Source organism: Thalassophryne amazonica, chromosome 11 (assembly GCF_902500255.1).
Source record: "Thalassophryne amazonica chromosome 11, fThaAma1.1, whole genome shotgun sequence".
Lineage (NCBI taxonomy): Eukaryota > Metazoa > Chordata > Actinopteri > Batrachoidiformes > Batrachoididae > Thalassophryne > Thalassophryne amazonica.
In genome coordinates, this window is record NC_047113.1 from 60,687,073 (window position 1) to 60,707,286 (window position 20,214).

Consider the following 20,214-nt stretch of genomic DNA (forward strand, 5'->3'; position numbering starts at 1 on the left):
ATTTGCAAATTCTCTTCAACCTATATTCAATTGAATACACCACAAAGACAAGATATTTAATGTTCAAACTGATAAACTTTATTGTTTTTGTGCAAATATTTGCTCATTTTGAAATGGATCCCTGCAACACATTTTATAAAAGCTGGGACAGTGGTATGTTTACCACTGTTACATCACCTTTCCTTCTAACAACACTCAATAAGCATTTCTGTTTTTATTTACATTTTACACAACGTCCCAACTTCATTGGAATGTGGGTTGTATTATAGTGAGACAAAATGAGCATATGAAGAAAGAAAGCCACTTGACTTATTAAATTGCATAACAAAATGTGACTTTATGATAATGGACGTTATGAGCAGTAGCATTCCCCATGGGAGTGATAACCTGCATTATTTACACACGTAAGCAAGACCTCGTCCTGTTTTGCTGCTTACTTTCTAACACTATGCAGATATGGAGCATAGCATTCAAAATATTGATTTTCCTTTGACCCATTCCATGAAAGATAACACACATCCTGCCTTATTAAGTAGCTAAAATAACATGTCAAAACACAGCTGCTGTCTGTCCTTCTTGTTGGAGGATGAATGTCTTCCAGTCCCCAAAATAAGTGTGACTGGTTTGCAGGTGGTTGGATAGTGGATGTTGCTTTGTTGTATCGTCATGCTTCTTCAAATTGTTTGATGCTTCAGAAAAGGACATTCACCTTAAATGGTTATTTGTTGTTTTGTTCAGAAGACATCCTGAAGCTCTACATTTTGAAACCTTCAGAACATGACTCCGCAGGTGGGCCAGCAAGCATAGCAGGATCAAACCCAGACTGAACGATGCTCTTGTCAGAGCTTGTCATGAGCAAAACGTCTGTGTTGGAATCCCATCAGAAGCCACAAAACCATACCACTCAATGAAGGAAGCGCTGAATGAGGTGGTGTCTATCAGCTTCCTTGATGCGTTGCTTATGACATGGATTGCAGATACTGACTGCCTGGTGGAGGAAACTGTCTTTGAGCCTGCTGGTTTTAGCCCGGAGACTCTGCAGTCTCCTCCCTGATGGCAGCAGGCTGAAAAGACTGTGAGTTGGGTGGGTGGGGTCACCTGCAATCCTGGTGGCTTTGCAGGTGAGGCAGGTGTAGTAGATGTCCAGCAGAGAGGGGAGAGGAACACCGATGATCTTCCCAGCTGCTTTCACAGTGTGCTGCAGGGTCTTGCAGAAGGATACGGTGCAGGCACCGTACCTACCACACAGTGATACTGCTGGTCAGGATGCTCTCAATGGTACCCCTTGTAGAAGGCGTACATGATGGGGGTCGGGGCTCTTGCTTTCCTCAGTTTCCGCAGAAAGTAGAGTCGCTGTTGGGCTTTTTTGGCCAGAGATGTGATGTTGATGTTTCAGGACAGGTCTTGGGAGATGTGTACACCCAGGAACTTTGTACTGCTCACCCGCTCCACTTCAGCGCCATTGATGGTTAGTGGAGCATGCTGAGCAGGCTATCTCCTGAAGTCCACGACAATCTCCTTCATCTTCTCCACGTTCAGGTGGAGAGTGTTGTCCGTGCAATACGTGGCCAGGTGGCTCACCTCACTCCTGTAGCTTGTCTCGTTGTTGTTGATGAGACCCACCACAGTTATGGCGTCTGCAAACTTAATGAAGCGGTTGGAACTGGATGTAGGTGTGCAGTCGTGGGTCAGCAGAGTGAAGAGGAGGGGGCTCAACACACATCCTTGGGGGGGCTCCTGTGTTCAGCATGATGGTGCTGGAGGTGTTGCTGCTGTAGGTTTAGGTATCTGTAGGTTTAGGTATCTTCAGTTGTCCTGTGAGTTCTCTAAAATAATGCAGAGGACTGAAACAAGCTGATTTCTTCTAAATCACGTTTGTCTAATGACAAAAAAACATGATGGTTGATTTAAATCTCTGCACAGCTCATTTGCTGTGTCTGAGTAATAACGTCAGTGTTCATGCACATCCACCCGTTCAGAACAACATGGCCTATATCTGTTCCGACCTGCAGTGTTTAGACATCACGCTAACAGACAGATACTCGCGCATGGCGGTGCAGACTCGATCTCCCTGCAGGGCCGACATATGGGTCTCTTGTGTGCCATGATCCTGCTGTAACATTTTAGACTCGCACCACATAAACAAGCCTGAATAAAGACAAGAGTCGTAAATTACTGCAAGGTTTTTAATCTGTTTTTTAATTCAATCTGAGCCAAAGTAGCAGAATTTGCACATCAGTTTTTAGCATTAGTTACACTGATACCTGTGATTATGTAGATTTACACTGAGAGCTGCCGCTGTCTGCAACTGAGCAAATCCACAGCGGCAGACCCACCAGGTTTTTCATGCTTGATCCAGGACAACAAGAGATTATACACAGCAAGTTGTTGTTAATCGCCATTAATACCTTACTGCATCCATCCCTCTGCAGTTACCATTTTCTAATTTTACCACATATCCCCGTATGCACAACTTATTCAAGCTCAGAGTCCTTCACTTAATCCCTATCATTAGCATTTTAGCTTATTTGTAAGAATGATTTCTCTGTTGGAGCAGCTTTTCGGTTATATAAGTTAAACTTCATTGCCTTCAGCATCTCCATCCCTCTGAGACCTTTCTTTAGTTCTTCATGTGTGTTTATTACTGCCTACGGGCCATCTCTTGTTGGAGGTTTGGAGTAACTGACAGCTCTATGAACAGATCGTTCAGTCAGCATTGTGTTGTTAAAAGATGCATTTTATCTTCTTTTTGATAAGGACATTACTTTTTTAGAAGGCACGCCACCAAAAGAAAATGATGAATCTGCAGAGTTCCCTTGGCTTCTGATACCTACTAGAAACACTAAATTGATCTAACTTGTTAAATTTTTGTATTTAAATAAACAAGCTCTAAAAGAGTTTGTGAAGTCTGGCTCACTGGCTCATAACTGTAGAGTGCATAGAGATATCTAAAAAATTATTTTAGTGTAATAAATAATTTGTTCCTTAAGAACACATAGTTGAAACCAGCGGTACCACATGTAGGGGTATTTGTTTACAGCCCTGTTCTGTGTGTTGAACAAAATAACTCAAAGATTTGGACCAATATCAAAATTTGCACCTAATGATAGGGGATGTTTAAAATGGCTATTTCAAAGAACTGGATAAAGCTACAACTGTGGAAGGGGCTGTTATTCTTTCGGAAAATAACACACCAAGAATTAGTCGGCCTGCATTTCAGAAATCTAAATTGCAAGGAGGACTAAAGGCTCCAAACTGTTATGGGTCACATTTTTGAGCTCTGGTTCTACCATAAAGACTCAGGAGACAAGACCAACTTAAAGATTTAGTCCAAAATGATATTGTATAGAATGATAGAACAGTCTTTAGCATAGGTCCCAGTCACATCGGTGTAGGGGCTCGTAGATCTTGAATCCTGCCATTGGAAGATGACAAGAGTGGTGCCGATCACAGGCAACAGGGATTGACCAGTGGGGTGGGGGAAGTAGTGTTTCAGGCCAGCAACTGCAAGCAGTAGAAACGTGAGTTTGAACAAATATTTTTAAATAATGTGCACCTTACCTATCGGGTGTGAGTTGATGACTAAAAGGGCTTCCTGTTTACAGCTGTTACTGATTAGGTAAATCTGAACAAAAGCTTTGAAATCTGAGTCTTCCTGACAGAAGTTATGCTATGCTACATTCCTGTTTTGGTGTTTGAGCCAAATATTATAAGTCATTTTGTGTTATTTCTAGTTATTTTTCCTCCATGTTATTTAGTGATGTTTATCAGTTGTGCTGTTATTGTGTTTGTTTGATATCTAGCTTGTGGACCTCTGCATTTGTGTGTCCTCACACTTCTGGGTTTAACTGAATGTCATTTTTTTATAACCACCATTAGGACATTTCCTAGTCGCCAGATTGTACTAGGTTCCACCCTGCTTTCTATGTTGTAGACCTTTGCTACTGTTTTGGCCTACTGTTTTTGCTCTGGTTACAATGTTTTGGCTCCACGTTACATATCTCTGCTGCCATTCCGGATTCCTGTGTTTTGTTTGTCGTTTTGCATTCTGTGGTATGAGACTCTCTAGTTGTTGAACTCAGTCTATATTTTTGATAACTCTACTCCCTAACCCCTTCAAAGACTGTTGCCATCAAGAACTGTGGTTACTGAAATCTTGCTGGTTTTTAGAGTACTCTTTTGTTTATCCCCCCAGATAAGCTGAGGTTGTTTTTTGGACTGATTACCATGCGACTGACCCAAGCCTATGCTTTTAACCATACCTCCTGCCTGTCATGTGCTGCTCTAGCTGTGCTATCGTTATTATTTAGAACAATTTTATTTGTTCTATCTGTCCTTCATTGTGGTTCTCTGCACTGGGGTCCTTGACTAGATCCAGTACACAAACTACACTCATGAAGTTATTGCAAATCAATCACAATACATATGCAGGTGGACCCATCCTAAATGGTCCAACAAGAGCTAGATGAATCTTGAGGAAACAAGGTTTCTGTAGATTGAAGTCATGGATTTACCATTCATCGTTCGTGTTTCAAAGCCCCAGTGATCTCAACAGTGATGACAGCCTGGTGGAAATTTTACAAGATCACAATGGTCACAATTAAATGCTAATATGCAATCATATTAATCACCTTGCTGAGGAATTAAATTGGCAACTAAAGAAGCTGACATGCTCACTGTGTGTATGTGAATATATACAGTATTGTTCTTTTTGTCACTATGTGCATGAGTAGGTCGGTTTGAATTTGCCCGGTGAATCTGTTTCAACAAAGTTTTGTCAACAGCGCTGACTCGACACTACATGAAAGAGCCCAATCCTCTCTGCTTATCTTGTGGCTGCACACACGGCTCCATTGTTTATAATAACACAACAGTTCTCTCTGCATGATGGACCATAATGCATTCTGAAATGAACACAGAGCTCAAGCAACCTGGTTAATGTAACACTCCATGGGATACCCACACCAGTGTGGATTTCAAGACTAGTTTTTACTTCTGCGCTACTGCATGTCTACATGGTTTGGGGCCAATACAGAGTTATGGGTAATTGAAGTAAGCAGAGGCTTATAGACACATGGGTGTGCAGCCCTCCCAAATTGGGGTATCACCATTGTTTCCGCCAAACATGAAAAGAAGATGATTTATTAAATTTACTTCTTCTCGTTATGTTGCAGGCCTGAACCGGAAAAGTCGCAAGCAAGACAATGTAACAATTGAAGGAACTTTTTGTTCAACAAGTTCGGTGCAAATTTTGTGCAACCTTTCTGACTGGCATTATGAAAGTTGCCAAAATCTACATAATAGTCCTACATCTCATATTCAAGGACTGCAAATGTTACTGGATGGAGTGCTTGTTTGTCTGGGTGGTTGCAATCTAAGACCCAGGGTGGTTCCGTGATGCAATGAATGGAGCAGGGCACAGCATGATAGAAGGATAGCATAGTTTCCTCCATTTGATGATAGAGAATCCAGGGAAAGGACTTCATTCTTCTTCTTTGTTCTCACTAAAGGCAGCTTTTAGATCTTCTTCAACACTTCTACCAGTTTTGTTTGTCTTTTTTTTTGGGGGGGGGGGGGGGGGGGGGGGGGACTTATGGAAATGTGGAGAACAAAAAATACCATTGTTGGCAGCCATTTGCCAAATCTAAAATCACCACGTGTCCTTCAAGATAGAATTTTCAAAATGAGAAAATATGGAAGAATTAGATTCATAAATTGAGAGGACTGGTGACCCAGAGTGAAGTTTTGTTGCAAACCAAGATGTTGGATGACATTTTAAAATGATGTCAGCTGTAGGGGGTCTAGAGCAGGGGTGGTGGCCAAGTGGTTAATGCGCTTGGTTTCAGTTCAGAAGGTTCCGGGTTCAAATCCTACCCCTGCCACATTTCTCCATGTAATGCGGAGTTGCGTCAGGAAGGGCATCCGGCGTAAAACTTGTGCCAATTCAACATGCAGATCCACCTTGGATTTGCTGTGGCGACCCCAAGTGCAAACAAGGGAGCAGCTGAAGGGACTTACTTTATCAGCTGTAGGGGGTCTATAGTTTGATACTGGTGCAATAACCAGCTATGCTATATCAAGCAGTTCAAAAACAAAAGTCTGGATTGCTGTACTCCACTAAAAGACAAAGTTGCACAATGATTTGAATCTTTTTGTGCTCCACTACTCCACGAAGGTGTGACTGGTGATGCAACAAACAGAAGTTACAAAATGCACAGTTTTACAGTCACATCCACAGATGCCTAGACCTCCTTCAGAGTTGTCATGTGTGTGTTGATGGTTTCCTTTTCAACTTTCTGTGAATGTTACTGGTGGCAGTGCAGAGAAAATTGAAGCTTATTCAGACTGATTTCATTTGTGTTCCACACAAGAAGTGTTTTGTATTTGTCAATCTTGAAGAATGGTTCTAATTAGTGCATCCTGATTGCACCGCTGGTTCTCAAATGAACAACAGACAGTGAACACAGCCATCAAACCCAAACAGAACAAGCCCCTAAAATTCTGCAATGAAAAACATGAAGAGCACATAAATGTTTGCAGTTGTGTAAGTAAGTCCCTTCACCTGCTCCCTTGTTTCTCTATGTGGGGTCGCCACAGCACAGCCAAGGTGGATCTACATGTTGTTGATTTTGGCACGAGTTTAACACTGGATACCCTTCCTTATGCAACCCCACATTACATGGAGAAATGTGGCGGGGTGGGGTTTGAACTGGGAATCTCTTGCATTGAAACTAAGCACACGAATCACTTGGCCACCACCCCTAAATGTTTGCAATGTAATTTACAGCAAAATAAAGCTGATACTTAACTTTTTTAATTAACTTGGGCTCTGCCATTGTCTAACCCTGATCCTTAATTCGCCCTATTGAGATATCCCACAATCCCTTGCGCACCAGAGAGGCGCTACAATCAAAACATGGAGAAACCACATGACGACAATTAGAAATGAACATTATGCTTCCAAAATGTAAATTTTTATGCCTTTCATAACATTTTTAAGAAACTGCATGCATGAGACCCCTGAAAACTTGCTAAAACAAATATTCTGTGTGCGCTACCTTCAACCTGCGTGGAATTTAATAAACACAAACGGAATTTCAGACATTTTATATATTTTACTTTGGAACAAACAGTGTCATACAGGACAGTAAGCAGGGCATTAAAGAGAGCAAACTACACTTTCTAGCACAATGACAATGGGAAGCAATCGCAACTCACGGAAATTTGCATTGTATATAACTGTGAAATCACTTGAGATTCTCGTGTTTACATAAAACACACAATAACAACATCTAAAAACTTAGATAATATATTCAGGAGAGTTTTAGGCACAATATACAAAGAGTTTTACCTTGCCATGTTGATGCCATTGTCCGTATGGAGCGGTTAAATTGCAGCGTTATCTGAGCGTCTTATACCAGTTCTCATTGTTGTTGACATCTTACTGTGCGGTCACCTCTGAGATTTTGTGAGATTTGAAACCTCAATAGGGCGAATCTGAGAAGGTTTTCATCAGGTAAGTAGGAAAATTATGTTTTTCCAACCCAAAAATCGAAACATCACCTCTTCTGGGCTTCATTCTTGAAAAGCCCCCCTGGATACGAGAGAATGAGCAGAAAGTGACTCCTCACATGAAAGGATGATTTAATTTCCTCTCATCCAAATTACATATACAGTAAGACACATCAGCATGTAGACACATGTGACTCCTGTTCCAGCGGAACTTCCATTTCTGGGACGGGAGTCTGATTTTCTATCATGAAGACAGTTTTTGTTACACTATTATCCGCAGTTCTGAAATCTAATCACCCCAATCATCTGACTTTCTACAAAACTGCACACTGAAAACAGTGGCTTCAGTCAAAAGACAAATTTTCAGGCTTATGCTTTTGGCTTCAAGTTCCCATGCAAAACCAGAAGGTCGCTATTTGCTCATCATTGGACTTGCATGCACAATCAGCCACACACGGTGTGCATTCATCCATCAAGAACTTTACATAAATACCACTTTGTCCCAGTGTTTAGTGGACTGGAAGTTGTTCTGTCGTCATTGGCGTTTGATTACTTATTTGTTTTTGTGTTCCGGGCACTTGCCAATCTGGATCCACCTCAAACTTGAATCAAATCTTTTTTGAAGCAAGTACAAAACTTTCACAGTATTTCTTTACCCTGCACACTGGCAAGGCAACCAAGAACAGCATTGTAAGTGTGGTCAAGGTCAAGGTCTACAAAAACATAGTGTTCAAAAGCATATTTTCTGCTATATATCTACAACCAATAAGACTATAAGACTAGAGAGTTAATGTTAAGTTTGTATTGATCAGTAAAATATTTGTGATTGATCAGTATAAGACTTGTGTTGAAGTCACAAGTAAGTCATAAATGGTAGTCATGTTTGTTCACAAGTTGCAGAGTTTGAATCATTCCTGTGATGCCTTTCATTGAAATTAGGCTATTCTATAAAGCTTAATTGCATGACACTATTTATATATATATTTAGTAATTTTACCTGTTTTTTTTTCTTTTCTTTTCTTTGTTTCTGGCTCTTCTGCCAGTTCCCTCTTTTGCTGAAAAAGGAGACAGTTTGAACCAACTTAAATTTGTAACACTCAAATTAATTAGGTAGTTTCAAAGTAACTTAAATAGTATTCGCTGCAACTGCTTAACTTAATTTAGTCAAACTTTATTAAGTGCTACAAATGGAAGTAATTTCAATACATTTTTCTTTTACGAGTGTGGTGCCATTAACTCAGTCTCCTGCTGAAAGTGCTCTTGAGTTTGTCCAATGTTTTGTGTTGGGGTGTGAGGCATTGTCCATGATTCCGTACTCAGCTACCTTCTCTAATTTGGTCAGTTTAGAACCAACAACAGACTGTGCTCTTGTAACAAGCTTATTTATTCGATTGATGTCCTTTTATTTGATATCCCGGCACACCACGGTATAGAAGATGATGGTCCCACCAACAGACTGATTAAACATCTGGAGCATTGTGTTGCAGACATTGATTGACCTGACCCTCCTTTGGGAAGTAATGCCATCTCAGGCCCTTCTTCAGAATCAGAATTTGGAATTGAATTTATTGCCAAGTACATTTGCACATACAGGGAATTTGATCTGGTGTTATCGGTGCATATTCACCGTTAAATAAATATAATGTAATGAAATGGGACTGTGTAAAAACAGGTGACTGAAGTACAGATGTACAATACCTTTCAGTGCAGAGATGACCATCCTGTACTTTATGGTAGTGGGGGGGAGGGCAGGGTAAGTGGGTGCCTCTGGCATTATTTGTCTAGCTGCAGATGGAAAGAAGCTGTTTTTGTGTCTTGAGGTTTTGATCCTGATGGACCTCAGCCTCTTGCCAGAGAGAAGAGTGACAAAAAGTTTGTGCCCTAGAGACATCCAGGTCCTGTAGGGATGGCAGACTGTACTCGATCACCTTCTCCGCTGCATGAATGATACGCTGCAGTCTGCTCCTGTCATTAGCAGTGGCAGCAGCGTACTAGACGGTGATGAAAGAGGAAGTGATGGACTCTGTGATTACAGTGTAGAAGTTCACTATCATTGTTTTTGGCAGGTTGAACTTAACTGCCACTTGAGGTCTTAGGTGATGGTGATCCCCATGTAATGGAAGGAGTCTACAATGGTTACTGGGGAGTCACACAAGGTGATGGGGTGGCCAGGACTAGGTTCTTTCTGAAGTGAACAATCATATCCACTGTATTCAGAGCTTTGAGCTCCAAATTGTTCTGTCTGCACCAGGACACAGGTGGTCGATCTCCCGTCTGTAGGCAGGCTCGTCCCCATCAGAGATGAGTCCAATGAGTGTCATATCGTCTGCGAACTTCTTGTAGATGGCCTCTGTGTTGGTAGACCACTCCAGCTTGTCGTCCTGTTGTATACCCTGGCTTTAAGATATTCACATCACTCCCAATGATGCAGACTGGAGAAGGATCTTGTTCTTCCTGAAGTCCACTGTAATCTCGTTTGTCTTCACCTAGACGTCTCGTTATGCAAGGAGCTTTTTCCCACAAGTTGTGATCAGCCTGAATAGTGCACTTTAAGCCTGACAGCACCTTATTTTATTTTATTTAATTTATTGATCTTAACTTTTTAACTTGATCTCTGTACCTTATATTTCACAGTGTCAATGTGTCTTTATGTGATAATTTGTTCCATGTCTGTCTAATGTTGTTTTCTTGTGTGTGATGCACTGAGCTTTTTGCACAACCATTTCCTATGTGGTTTTTTAACTACAAATGGCAAATAAAGTAATCTTGAATCTTGAGTTGCAGATGATCAGGCTGAGTTAGAATTACTTTAAAAAGATCCATGCAAATTGTTACCTTTTTTTTTTTAAGCTGAGCACTGCATTCCTTTTTATATTTCATCTGCATCAACATCCTTGGCTTTCACCTGGCTGCAGCAGATAGATGGTTAATTTAGAGATGTGACAATGGACTGGTAGTCTGCCTGGATGGTTGCCATCTAGTACCCAAGGCAGTTGTATGGTGGTGTGAATGTACCGAGGTGCAGCACCAGCACATCCTCACGAACTCGACTTGGCTAAGTAAGTAACCTGAACTGGGTTACAACTCCCAGAGGGGAGTTGCAGACTCTCATCTACTTCACGCTACAGAATCTGGAAACAAATACAGGCCCAATATAGGACTTCTTCTCCTCGAATGAAAAAAGTGTTATGTTTCCTCTGATGTAGCCTTTCGCGTGGAGTGACATGTGAAAAAGAGCTTTTTGTTACTGTGTTTAAGTGGACTGAAAAAGGACAACTCAGTGACTGATATGTTCTTCTGATGTGTATTCCACACCGTGATGAATTAGCCCAGTCATTTTAAGCACAGCTTCTCATGAAATTAAAAATGCAGCAAAATGAATCTAAAACTCAAATTACTAAAGTGGCTCTCACAGGATGTAACAGACAAAACTAAATTACCAGACAAACCTTTAGAGAGAGGTGAAATCTTATTCTGTTTGCTTTTTTTTTTCTTTTTTTTTAATGTGACTGGATTATCAAGACTGGATCTACAAAATGATGTGATTTTGACTCAATTTTAATAAACTGATGAGTGCACATCTGTCACTCAGCATGTTCCCAAAGTGCCTTCATGATGTGCATCTACTGCCATCTATTGGACTGTTACAGCTCCCTGAGCTGTTACCATGTCTGCAAATGTGCATGTTTGTATTGGGGGAAATTGACATTGATTTGCTTTAAAAACAGCTTTACTGATTTTGCAAGATTGATTTACTTCCAATATTACAAGTTAAAAAAAAAAAATCAAGACTGTTTTACAACAAAACAGCAGTTTTTCACATTAAAATGACTAGAACGTTTGCGCAGCAGTAATGTGCATTCAGTCAGCAGAAGCTCAATAAATGCATGCGTGACATAAAAAGGTGCAAAACAGGAGGAAAAACCTTAAAGACTATATTATTAAATATCATAAATGATGTAGAAAAGTTACATTTTTCGGGGAACTAAACATGTCTAACATTGAAAGAGCATATGAGCAGCAAAAAATGGTCATCTAACCAAGAAGTCTCACTTCAGATGGCCACTGGCAGAGTGCTCTTGTTGAAATCTGGCAGTCCAAATGCCTATCTGTCCACCATTAGCACAATTCATTGCATATCTGTTTCCCATGTGCTGAAGATTAAAAAATTTTTTGTGGTGTTGCTGCTGTTTCTACATGTGGTGGGCATCCATGATGTCCAGGTACTTTGCTTCAATCACTCGAGGAAGAAAACTGATCCTGAGATATAACACAGAAATTGTATTAAGAATTGTATTATTTCCATGGAAACAAATAGGGTGCATCCTTTAGACAGCAAAACAAACATGAATGAGGCTATTTTTTTACCGGAGGCCAAAATATGGCATTTTTTAGACTTCTGCTTGTGTATTAAAGCTGAAAGTCTACACTACAAAATCGTCACTGTCCAAATACGTATGAGCTCGACTATCTGGATCAAAATGAAAACAAATGTTTGTCAGTCTGCCCTCTGTTGACCGGAGTTTACCTGATAGGCACAAGTAAAATCATCAGAAGAGGGAAGACCATCTTCATGTAGGGCAGAGGATACATCCCAAAGGCACACAGGATGATCAGCTGGATCATCTGCATTCCTGTGAAGTAGTGGACCTTCCTCTGAGGTACACGGCGAATATAGTGGGTAGGAGGATAGGACGTCTAGAAAGAGAAGAGGAAGTTAGCTACTTTCATGGATATCAACCTGAAACTATTTCAACTGAGGAGGCAAAGCAGTGCTACAATTTTTTTAAATTAAGAACAAGAACACTTGACCGAGGTACTGTAGATGAGATCTATAAGTTTAGTCAAAAACACTCGGACTTCGTTCCTCTTGGCGATATTTCACATTTCAGGTAAGGAGCCTCTTAAGATGGGCTGACCCTTAGTTATCCCCTTTAGAGTCAGAATGCTGTGGCTGGTAATGTGTGGTATTAATGTCAGGGTGGATAAAGATCAGTGGGTCGAGCAAACTGTCTATTAACAGGAAGGTTAGGGGATCAAAATGTGTCCAAGTGTCCTTGAGGGAGACACTGAACCCCAAATTGCTCACAGCACTCGGGTCAGCACCATTTAATAAAGCCGCTGCCATCTGTGTGTGAATGTGATTGTGCACAAAATCGATAAAAGCACCTGCTAAGTGTGCCTGTAAATGTCATGTTTCCCTGAAGAGTTATTAAAAATCATCAAGCAGGTCATCAGTTGTGTTCCCCTTGATTCAAATGTGGAGGGTCGTTCATTTATCTACATAGAGAGGGACAGAAAGATGGCACTGTAATTTGTTACCATCTCTGTGCAATGTGCAGTCATTTCTTTTCATACCCCCCTGCAGCCCAGGAAAGACAAAGGACACTTGAGGTGTCCTTTCTGGGGAACAAAGCCAATGACTCACGAGGGAGTATTATGACTTTAACAACTCTCAAGGGCACAATATCCACATTGAATCAGTTCTTGCCTAGGATATGAATCCACTGTAAAAAAAAATTCATAGCAATATATGAAAATTTGTGGGTTACAGGCTGGTCACAAACAAACAAAGAAACAGGAGTGAAAACATAACTTCCGCCTCAATGAAAATTTAATTGAACTGTGTACTGTTAGCCCTTCTGATCTGATCTGATTCTGAACCAAATGACAACCCACACAAGAGCCTGTTTGAGATATGCCTCAACTCAAACATAAGACAGTCATCTTCAGCAACGAAGGACAGGCAAAGAGAGAGACTCTCTTGCTCTCCCTCAAGATTCTACTCACAAAACCCCATAATGACAACATCAAAAGTTTTTTTTTTATTTTTGTAAATTTATTAAAAATAAAACACTATTAAATTACATGTACTTAGTATTCACACCCTCTGCTCAATACTTTGTTGATGCATCTTTGACAGCAATTACAGCCTCAAGTCTTCTTGAAGATGCCACAAGCTTGGCACACTTATCTTTGGGCAGTTTTGCCCATTGCTCTTTGCAGCACCTCTCATGCTCCATCAGGATGGGATGGGGAGCATCGGTGCGCAGCCATTTTCAGATCTCTCCAGAGATGTTCAATCAGATTCAGGTCTGGGCTCTGGCTGGGCCACTCAAGGACATTCACTGATTTGTCCTGAAGCCACTCCTTTGATATCTTGACTGTGTGCTTAGGGTCAATGTCCTGCTGAAAGATGAACTGTCGACCCAGTCTGAGGTCAAGAGCATCCACAAAGTATTGTGCAGAGTGATTTCTTAGTGTTGTATTTTTAATAAATTTTTAATAGTGTTGTATTTTTAATAAATTTACAAAAAAAAAAAAAAATCTTGTTCATGAACACCACAAACAGGATTCTTGACAAGGGGTAGCCCTAGCGGCGTCAAACACCCATCGGAAACAGGTCCGATGCAAAGACAAGAGTGCGGACACAGCTCCTACTTGTTGTTTTGCAGCGGTTCCCGTACATATGTATATATATATATATATATATATATGTTAAAATATAACATATATCTTTTAATGTTGAATAATGCACTAATTCTGAGGTTTTGTAATAAACACAGACAGATCGCAAAGGATTCTGGGTAAAAGTGCATCTGCTAAACACTGATTGGTTCAGTCATTCATTATGTAAACCAACACGTTAATATGACGTGTGTCATGTGTTGGTGTTTACAGATAAATGTGCTTTTGTAAAATATTCCATTTTTTTATTTGTAAAAACAGAAATTTTTATGTAGCCCTGGAAGTGTCATCGCAAAATATTTTGCATGTGGAGAGAATGTGTGCTAATTTTATTAGTGCCGTGAACACGTTTTATTATATTGTAAAATGTGCACTCGATATTGTCTTGACACATAAATGTTGGCTTTACACTGTGCGAGTTTTGGCCCTTTTTCAGATGATTTTTCATTCGTGCGAGAATTTTTTGGACCGAGTTTCAGGTTAATCACGCATCCTGCATCGTGTAGTGTACATGGAGTAACAAGCTCACGACCACCTCCTGATCGCCGATCATATGGTCGAATGAAAATCAAACCTGTTTGATATTATTCTGGTCGGCCGTCGTGAGGGTATCCTGCTGCTAAAGAGCAACAAGCATCCAACTGCTCGCACTGTGCCTGTGCAAACACCACAGAGCTGTTTTGTAATGTTTTTGTTGTTGTTGTTTTGTTTTGTTTTTAAACTTAATTTGCAAAAAAAAAAAAAAAAAAAACGCCATCTGCAAAGCCAAAAAGTTGATTTGACAACCATCTGAGATAACCGGGGTCAAAATAAATAACACTGCTAAATAACACTGCCATCTACTGGTGCCCAGACGCTTAGTACTTAGGGCGAATACTGCCATGAACACTACTGGCCAGTAGATGGCAGTAGAGGCCTTGAAAACTGCCAAAACAAAATTCCAGATAATCTGTGTCTGCTACATTTAAAATGCGTGGAATTGAACAAACACAAATACAATAACGTCTATAAACCCAGAGAATATATTCACGAGCGTTTTAGGCACTAGAGTTTGATGCTGTTGTCTGTGGAGCCTGAACAGAGTGTCTGAAATGCATTTGTCCTGTCATGAACGTACTGAGATTACTCTATCCTACCCATAATGCACTGCTGGGCACAGCACAAAACCTTAAAGATTTGCTCACAAAACCTTAAAGATTAGCACATTACTTTAAAACTAAAACATATATCTGATATTTTCACTTTATAAAACTTCAGACATGACAGTAATTTTAAATAACTTGTCTAAAATTACTTTGGTTAAAATTTGAACCATAAGTTAAAAAAGTATGCCTCTGGATGACTTGGGTGATATTGCCAATGTATCAATAGGGTGTTAAAGAAAATGATTTTTTTGTGTGTGTGTGTGTGTGTGTGTGTGTGTGTGTGTGTGTGTGTGTGTGTGTGTGTGTGTGTGTGTGTGTGTGTGTGTGTGTGTGTGTGTGTGTGTGTGTGTGTGTGTGTGTGTGTGTGTGTGTGTGTGTGTGTGTGTGTGTGTGTGTGTGTGTGTGTGTGTGTGTGTGTGTGTGTGTGTGGTGTGAGTGTGAGAGAGACTAGTTCGCCTTTGCCTGCAGAGAATAGAGTGATTTTTCCTGAAAACAGCTCTCTTTTGTTTGCAGAGGGTGGAATTATGCATCTACTAGGAAACTTTTAACAGGTAGGTGCTGAACTAATTTTAAGTTTTAAAAATGTTTGTTGCTGTTTAGCATTGTTTACTTTGTTTATTGGTCTAAACATTATCGGACAAAAATTTATTGGAAGATAATTGGTCTGATAATGGTTTTTAAAGTTATCTAAAAAGATAATCCGATAATGAAAACTGTGTATATATATATATATATATACACACAAGGTCTGTCAATAAAGTATAGGTCCTTTTTATTTTTTTCAAAAACTATATGGATTTCATTCATATGTTTTTACGTCAGACATGCTTGAACCCTCGTGCAATGCGTGAGTTTTTCCATGTCTGTCGGTGACGTCATTCGCCTGTGAGCACTCCTTGTGGGAGGAGTCGTCCAGCCCCTCGTCGGAATTCCTTTGTCTGAGAAGTTGCTGAGAGACTGGCGCTTTGTTTGATCAAAATTTTTTCGAAACCTGTGAGGCACATCGAAGTGGACACGGTTCGGAAAATCTGGTTTTCGGTGAAAATTTTAATGGCTGATGAGAGATTTTGAGGTGATACTGTCGCTTTAAGAACTTCCCGCGGCGCTCCCACGCGCCGTCATCAGCCTGTTTCAAGCTGAAAACCTCCACATTTCAGGCTGTATTGATCCAGGACGTCGTGAGAGAACAGAGAAGTTTCAGAAGAAGTCGGTTTCAGCATTTTATCCGGATATTCCACTGTTAAAGGTGATTTTTTTAATGAAAGACGTGCGGACGGATTGCAGCATTGGCTCGCAGCCGCCGCGATGCGCCGCCACTGGAAAAACACCTCTGTTGGAAGCCTTAAGGACAAGCTGGACCATGCCCAGCTGTTAAACAATTTCTCAGATACTCACTCCACTGAAAGCCATCAAAAGCCGCCTGGATTTTACAAATGGTTATCAACACGGAGGTGTTTTTCCTGAATTTTTCGAACCGTGTCCACTTCGCTGTGCCTCACAGGTTTTGAAAAAATTTTGATCAAACAAAGCGCCAGTCTCTCAGCAACTTCTCAGACAAAGGAATTCCGACGAGGGGGCTGGACCACACCTCCCACAAGGCGTGCTCACAGGTGAATGACGTCACCGACAGGCGTGGAAAAACTCACGCATGCGCATGAGGGTTCAAGCATGTCTGACGTAAAAACATATGAATGAAATCCATATAGTTTTTGAAAAAATAAAAAGGACCTATACTTTATTGACAGACCTTGTATATATATATATATATATATATATATATATATATATATATACGAGAGCTGTCACAGGAAAAACACCTCTGTTGAAAGCCTTAAGGACAAGTTGGAACATGTCCTGCTGTTAAACAATTTCTCATATACTCACTCCACTGAAAGCCATCAAAAGCCGCCTGGATTTTACAAATGGCTATCAACACGGAGGTGTTTTTCCTGTGCCGCCGCACCGCGTCGGCTGCGTCCCGACGCGCGGACCCGTCCGCACGTCTTTCATTAAAAAAATCTCCTTTAACAGTGGAATATCCGGATAAAATGCTGAAACCGACTTCTTCTGAAACTTCTCTGTTCTCTCACAACGTCCTGGATCAATAGAGCCTGAAATGTGGAGGTTTTCAGCTTGAAACAGGCTGATGACGCTGCCTGAGAGCGCTGAGCGACGTCTCGCACCGTGGGAAGTCCTTAAAGCGACAGTATCACCTCAAAATCTCTCATCAGCCGTTAAAATTTTCACTGAAAACCAGCTTAATTTTTCGAACCGTGTCCGCTTCGATGTGTCTCACAGGTTTAGAAAAAATTTTGATCAAACAACGCGCCAGTCTCTCAGCAACTTCTCAGACAAAGGAATTCCGACGAGGGGCTGGACGACTCCTCCCACAAGGAGTGCTCACAGGCGAATGACGTCACCGACAGGCGTGGAAAAACTCACACATGCGCACGAGGGTTCAAGCATGTCTGACGTAAAAACATATGAATGAAATCCATATAGTTTTTGAAAAAAATAAAAAGGACCGTTGCTTTATTGACAGACCTCGTATATATATATATATATACACATACATACACAGACAGAGTCCAGTGGTTGCAACAATGGTACAAAAATATACAAACGGCGAAGACCCAACATCAAACGTAATTATAAAGTTTTCTGCTGAAAATCCTTACAAATGTGTTTTGTTTTTACCTCAAGGTTAATTTCTGATTACTGTGCATTTTGAAGTAAAAAAAAAAAACATTTCTTACATTAGAAAACTTGTAATTAAAATAGTTAATTTTTTAATTTCATGGTTAGTGCCTGAGTGTTTCACCAATGATAAACACCCCTTTCTCCTGCTGCAGTTGAGGTAGTCCTGTTTTATTCCAGCCCTCTTGCTCCTGCAGCTGAATGAGGAAATAAGTCGTTTTTGCTGCAGCTGTGTGCAAAATATGAGCATATTATCCCCCCCCCCCCCCCCCCCCCAAAAAAAAAAAACTTGGGTAAATTATTAATCATAATTCAAGTTATTTTTGGCCTATTAACAAAATTTAAAAAGGTGTGTACAGGTTGTACTCCACACATTCAAGACACATTCAAACAGAGACTCAGAGTGGAGCGGATTGTGTGCTACATCCGCTTAATTGGGTCATATGTCTTTTGACGCGGAGGCACGTCAGTCGACTCCAGAGGGTTAATTAACATTATAATGAACCTTGGACATTTCTTTTTTTTTTTGCCAAATAAAATAGCATGAAAATTAATGTGTACATTTTTAAGGCTGGTAGATTAATTCATTCATATCTGCATTTCAACCAGGAAAAAAGACACTGCAAATAAATATAAATATTTATTATAAACATAACAGGTGATGATGTAGCAATAACTGCAGTGTGTCTGTTAATTAGGATTTCTAAATGTGACATAAACCTTATGATGAAATAATTTTTTAATTTAGTCATTCTCAACATTTAAGTATGTCTTTGTTGACCGTGTGTTGGGAAAGTGTAGTGACACGGACCCACAACAGGGGGGCGTAAATGAACGGACAATGGAAGGAGTTAAATTAGAACACTTTACTGTTGTGAATGTCACAACCAAACACAGCAGATTACAGAATGTACACAAGTCAATCAATAAAGGTGTCGTGTGGGCAGGCTCGACGATAGGAGACGCCCGTCTGGAGACGAACCGGAACCACACGATTTCCACTGCCACCGAACCCGAGGGATACTGGAGCCGCCAAGTCCCGAAGTCCCCAGGTGGCCACCGTCACGGCGTGTCGGATCTGGTACTGCTGGCAGAAAGCAAAGACAGTCAAGGGTGGGTGTGTGAACACCCAGTAACAATCCTGGTGGGAATTCCACCTCCACCTCTCACTCTATAACTTGCAGAGTACTGTAGTGATTCCTCAGGGGAAAAGAGTGCCTTCTAGCGCTCTCTCAGCTTCCACCGACAGAGGTACCGGTACTCCTGCAAACACTCACAATATACAAATAATATTGTAACACAAAACGGCTGAGGATATTACCTCTAGTAGAAGATGATATCTCGCCAATGTGGTGGAGGTGTCTTCCTGCTTTTATTCCAGATGTGAGTAGATGATTAGTGACAGCTGTCATGGATGATGAGTGACAGCTGTCACCACGGCTTGTTCCTGGAGGCGGCAGCGCCCTCTCGTGCCTGAAGCCCGCACTTCAGGCAGGGCGCCCTCTGGTGGTGGGCCAGCAGTACCTCCTCTTCTGGCGGCCCACACAACAGGACCCCCCCCTCAACAGGCGCCTCCTGGCGCCCGACCAGGCTTGTTCGGGTGGCGACGGTAGAAATCGTCCAGGAGGGCTGGGTCCAGGATGAAGCTCCTCTTCACCCAGGAGCGTTCTTCGGGTCCATACCCCTCCCAGTCCACCAAATACTGAAAGCACCGGCCCATTCGACGGACATCCAAGAGCCGGCGTACTGTCCAAGCCGACTCCCCGTCGATAATACGGGCAGGAGGCGGCGCCGGACCGGGTGCACAGAGGGGTGAGGTGTGATGCAGTTTAATCCTGGAGACATGGAAGACCGGATGGATCCGCAGTGAGGCCGGGAGTTGGAGCCTCACTGCGGTAGGACTGAGGACCTTAAGGATGGTGAAGGGTCCAATGAAGCGGTCTTTCAGCTTGGGGGACTCGACCTGAAGTGGAATGTCCTTGGTGGAAAGCCATACCTCCTGCCCGGGCTGGTATGCGGGGGCCGGGGACCGTCGACGGTCTGCATGGGCTTTCGCCCTCGTCCGGGCCCTCAACAAGGCCGAACGGGCGGTGCGCCACACCCGACGGCATCTCCGCAGGTGGGCCTGGACCGAGGGCACACCGACCTCTCCCTCCACCAAAGGAAACAAAGGGGGTTGGTACCCCAGACACACCTCGAACGGGGAGAGGCCGGTGGCAGAGGACACTTGGCTGTTATGAGCGTACTCGATCCAGGCCAGATGTTCACTCCAAGCCGTCGGGTGTGCGGAGGTAGTACACCTAAGGGCTTGCTCCAACTCTTGGTTGGCCCGTTCGGCCTGTCCGTTAGTCTGTGGGTGATACCCAGCCGAGAGGCTTACGGTGGCCCCCAG

General features: G+C 41.8%; 1 protein-coding gene and 1 long non-coding RNA gene across 2 annotated transcripts in view; one reads left to right on the forward strand and one right to left on the reverse strand.

Annotated features, from left to right (window-relative positions):
* The first annotated feature begins 1,004 nt into the window (after positions 1–1,004).
* LOC117520624 lies at positions 1,005–18,942 on the forward strand. The gene is made up of 3 exons (XR_004563708.1): positions 1,005–1,093; positions 2,702–2,704; positions 18,930–18,942. It is a non-coding gene; the product is annotated as an uncharacterized LOC117520624 (long non-coding RNA).
* The window catches only part of LOC117520623 (sodium bicarbonate transporter-like protein 11), a 63,449-nt gene continuing 54,930 nt past the window's right edge, over positions 11,696–20,214 (reverse strand). The window contains exons 19-20 of the mRNA XM_034181934.1: positions 12,041–12,210; positions 11,696–11,772 (exon numbers count right to left, since the gene is read on the reverse strand). Of these exons, the coding sequence (XP_034037825.1) occupies positions 11,706–11,772; positions 12,041–12,210 (237 nt within the window). The 3' untranslated portion in view covers positions 11,696–11,705. The remainder of the gene's footprint in view (positions 11,773–12,040; positions 12,211–20,214) is intronic.